General features: G+C 38.0%; 1 protein-coding gene across 1 annotated transcript; it reads left to right on the top strand.

The window, feature by feature from the left end:
- Window positions 1-3,219: 3,219 nt before the first annotated feature.
- On the top strand, window positions 3,220-4,689 carry LOC149846284 (Tetratricopeptide repeat (TPR)-like superfamily protein). The gene has a single exon (XM_089990767.1). It carries the CDS (start codon window positions 3,220-3,222, stop codon window positions 4,687-4,689), a length of 1,470 nt encoding a protein of 489 aa, XP_089846893.1.
- Window positions 4,690-4,908: the final 219 nt, after the last annotated feature.

The following is a 4,908-nucleotide window of genomic DNA, read 5'->3' as shown; positions in this document are numbered from 1 at the left end:
GAGAGAAAAAGAGATAAATATAAAAAGGCCCATTTAACTCTTTTTATAAATGTCACTCTATAACAACTGACATATTTGTGGCAGTTATAGAGTAAAACCCTTTAACAGCGAGAGTTGGCTCTCGCCGTTATACATATATCTTGAGACATTCATTTCAGTTCCTATATTTCAATTATAAGTTTATAGACTATAATTACCTAATTATTTAATGTCATAGCTAATTAATGGTTTCTAAGCTAAACCTGAAAAATGCCCCAATGATTTGGACATACGAGCCAAGTTGCAACCTGATGTATATATATGTTGATTATGAACCACATTTGGTTATTTGCAAAAAACATACGCAAAATATTTTAATAATTAAAATTCTGATGACATAAATCTTCTAATTCAAAGTCATGTAGAGCTCTCCTTAGTCATCCCATTCCAAACTCATATACACCCAAATCATTATTACTTCAATTAAAATTAATAAAAAACTTTAGCCTTTTGAACCTCTCTCTCATGGTCATGAAGAAAATTAAGAAAACCAATGGACATAAGTTAATTATTTTTAAATCCTAAGATGGCTTTTCAATGAATTTTGATCTACAACCCCTAGGCTTCTCACAATATAGCTGCCTTCGAGGTCTCGTGCAGGTTTTTTATTTTGTCTTGTTGAAGTATGCACACAGTTCCAACAACAACTCTATAGCATCAGCTCTCCCTTGATAATATTAAAAGATTTCTTAATCATAATATTAATTCTTCAATTTCCTTATAATTCTCGGTGATGATCATATCATCAACATACAAGAGTAGAAATGATAAGCGAGGTACTTGTAAATCTTACAAAAAGAGCAGTGTCAGGATTTGAATCCAAAATTTAACAAAATTCCACTAAATCGATCATATCATGCTTTAGGAGCTTGTTTAAGCCATATAAAGCTTTTTGTAGACAAAAAACCATTCTATTTTCAATAGTCAGACCAGAGGGTGGGTCCATGTAAACTTCTTCATTTAAATTTCTATTTAAGAAAGCATTCTTTCTAATGAATGCTATTGCAACTAGAGCCCTAATTGTGGTCATGCAAACTACTGGGGCAAATATTTTCTCATAATCTATTTCATATTTCTGAGAATACCTTTTTGCAATTAATCTTACTTTATAACTTTTTAGGGACCCATCACTCTTTGTTTTGACTTTAAATACTCTGTCTACATCCTTTTGTCTTCTTTCTCTTAGGAAGATGTTGGACTTTTCAAGTATGGGCCTTGCGTAATGCATATAATTCTATTTTCATAGTTTTTACCCATTTTTTAATGTATTTGACTTCTTTATAATTGGATGACTCATGAAATGAATGAATTGCTACAAGACATGTCTTATAGTTTGGAGAGAAGGATTTATAGGAGACAAACCTATTTAGAGGTCTATGTATTCATTCAGATCTTTTAACACTAGTTTCTTTAATATTTGTTGGTTGACTATACTTCTCAAAAGCATATGGATGCTCCTCATTATCTCGTCTAGAGTATTGTATAAGGTTATGAGTTGGTTCTCTCTCTTCACTTGGTTCATGATTTGACCCAACATTATCACTATCATCATTATTGATATTTTCAATATTAGACTTAGGGAATAAGTCGAACAGGAAGGCTTACTCGGATTCTTTCTTAGGGTTTTCAAGATCAAATCCTTTTTTTTTCAAGAAAAGATACATTTCTAAAGATAAAGTTTATCATTTTTAGAATCATAACATCGATAGCCTTTTTATTTTCGACATATCCAAGAAAAATACATTTAACAACTTTAGGAGAAGAGTTTATATTTTTGAAGAAGTGCAAATATGAAAACCCTTAATTTTTTCAAATCTAGAGAAATTTTAAAGAGTTTTTCAATTAGAGATTTGTTTCTCACGTTCATTATCGCATCATTTATGTCACGAAGACACGAGTATGTATACATGACACCAGTTTGGCAAAATTTTGAAAAGTATGACACGTAGGAGGAGTGTGTGTCTTGCTAATATAAAATATTTTGTATTTTAAACTTTAAAAGATTATTTTTTTATCAAATATTAATATAATATAATTAGTATAAAATATTTTATATTACCCAATTATAAGGGCATTTTTGTAAGTTCCAATAAATGAGATGAGAGTTTTGTGTTTCGGATGGAGATATTGGAATGGTTTAAAATGAACTGCTCACAATGAGCTTATTCACTGTTTTTGATAGGTGTCGTTCAATATGAACCACTTTCAAGGCACCTCTCACGTGAACCTCTCTGGTCAAAATATATTGACACACCAGATTATGTGCGCATCATAGCATACTTTTCTGAGTTACTTAATGAGCTCACCCTTTTGTGGGCCAAACTCAGGGTTGGGTCACCATCACCCAAGCACTTATGGGCCCAAGCAGGGTGAACCATATTGACATAATTTTCAACCATACCCAATCCGGATGAGCTAGGATTAGGTGCCATCACATGACACTTCGAGTGTCTTCTGAACCTGGCTACCCTCCATCGGTTTTTGGGATACACAACTAACAGATAGTCACACTCAAATTGTGTCAGCTGATCCTAGATATATGACGGGAAAGGATCGGGTGCAATCACATGGCACAAAATTTGTGCATTAATTGCCCTCCATTAGGCCTTAGACAGACAACTGACAGGCCTTGCTTAATGCATAAATATTTGTGCAAGGTTTGGTATATCATGAGATGGGCACAGTATCCATCTCAAGAAATGTTGAGATGGTGGCCAATGCAGCGCTGCTGCATGCCCTCTATTTTATATGTCAGGGTGATATGCCATTTAGAGTGTGTCTCATGGGTGACACAAGTTTTGTTATTTTAATAATTATAATTAAAATATACAACAACAACTAGGCCTTCATCCCCAAAAACAATTAGGGTCGGCGATATGAACGAAAAAAAAAAATCATTTTGGGTCTTCCAAGTGAATCCTTCTTCTCCGATCATTTCTATCCAATGCCATGTCCTCGGTTCAAAGCATTCAATTATCAAAACTTATAATTCTTATTAATTAGAAAATTTAAAAAATGCCGTCTCCTGGTGTCCTAAATTTTCAAAAAAAAAATCAAAACTAGCGTTTTGTGAACAGGTTAAGTATGTGGTGGGAATGCCTCCCAAATATTTAAAATTCTGTTGATAAACGGTCGACTCCAGAACTCAAAATCGGTTGCCCACCAGCACTTCCTTCTCCAATGAGCAGCAGAGCTTCCGCCACCCACCGTGCGGCGGAGCGGCGAATTCTGAGCGCTCTCCACGGCCGGAAAACCCGCACGCAGATCACTCAGATCCACTCACAGTTGGTTCGCCATGGCCTCGACCAATCCAACCTCATCCTCGCCCACTTCGCGGCCGTCTGCTCGTCTCTCTGCAGAATGCGGTACGCCAAGCTCCTCTTCGACCGAACGGAAAACCCCAACATCCTCTTCTTCAATTCCATGATCAGAGGGTACTCGAAATCCGGCCCCTTCGAAGAATCGATCCGCTTTTTCCGAAACCTTAGGGCCCGAGAAATCTGGCCCGACGATTTCACGTTCCCGCCTCTTCTGAGTGCTTCTTCCAAATTGGGTGATCCCCGTTTGGGTCGAGGGATACATGGGCAGGTTCTGAATTTCGGGTTTGATGCAGAAGGCGCTGTTCAGATCGGGCTTGTTGAAATGTATGTGGGTTGTGAGGATATAGTTGATGCAGAGAAAGTGTTTGATGGAATGCTTCATAGAAAAACTATTGTTTGGAATGTTATGATTGGTGGGTATTTTAAGGAAGGTGATGTTGGGAGTGCACGGAAGATGTTTGATCTGATGGAGGAGAGAAATGTCGTGTCATGGAATGTGATGATCTCGGGGCTTGCCCAGAGAGGTCTGTTGCAGGAGGCGTTGCAGATGTTCAGACAAATGTGGGAACAGAGATTCAAGCCTGATGATGTGACGATAGTCACGGTGCTGCCTGTTTGTGCTCAACTTGGTGCTTTAGAACTTGGCAGATGGATTCACGAGAAAGTTGTGGGAAATGGATTCAAGCAAATTGTTTCGGTGACGAATGCACTTATTGATATGTACACAAAATGTGGGGATTTGGATAGAGCACGCAGTGTGTTCAATGAAATACCTCAAAAGAATGCAATCTCTTGGAATTCAATGATTACTGGCTTTTCTGTTAATGGGCAAGGGGACGTTGCCGTTGAGATGTTTGAGGAGATGAAGAAGAGTGGTATAGAGCCAAACAGTGTGACTTTTATTGGAGTTCTCAGTGGCTGTACTCATGCCGGATTAGTGCAAACAGGTCGAGAAGTTTTTGATTCCATGGCCAGAGTGCACCAAATTAAGCCAAGTCTCGAACATTATGGATGTATGGTGGATCTTCTAGGTCGTTATGGATCCTTAAAAGAAGCTCATTCGTTGGTTATAAGTATGCCCGTGAGGCCAAATGCTGCAATTTGGGGTGCGTTACTCAGTGCTTGTAGACTTCATGGTGATGTGGAGCTGGCTGAACAAGCCGCTAACAAGCTCATTGAGCTTGAACCTTGGAATTCAGGGAACTATGTGTTGCTATCTAACATTTATGCAGAAGCAGGTAGATGGGATGAAGCCGAAAAAGTGAGAGTGATGATGAAGAAGATGAACATACAAAAGGAACCTGGAAGCAGTGCATTAGGGGTTCACTAGAGCCATACTGCCTGGGCTATTGAACTTGTCATTCAGCCAAAACCATGGAAGGGATAACTAGAAAAACATCATACAGTATTACCAGAGTGTGATTCATGGTTCAGCAAATAACCTCCCGTTTGTTTCAGGATAACTTGCATACCACTTGAAAACCAATTATATTTGGTTGCCGTAGCCAACACAACAGCCATAAATGTCATTGGCATGAACTCAACTTAG

The sequence above is a fragment of the Nuphar pumila genome, chromosome 2 (genome assembly GCF_984573655.1).
Source record: "Nuphar pumila chromosome 2, dmNupPumi1.hap1.1, whole genome shotgun sequence".
Classification (NCBI taxonomy): Eukaryota; Viridiplantae; Streptophyta; class Magnoliopsida; order Nymphaeales; family Nymphaeaceae; genus Nuphar; species Nuphar pumila.
The sequence above is the reverse complement of the archived record's forward strand: the minus strand, read 5'-3'. Positions and strand labels throughout refer to the sequence as shown.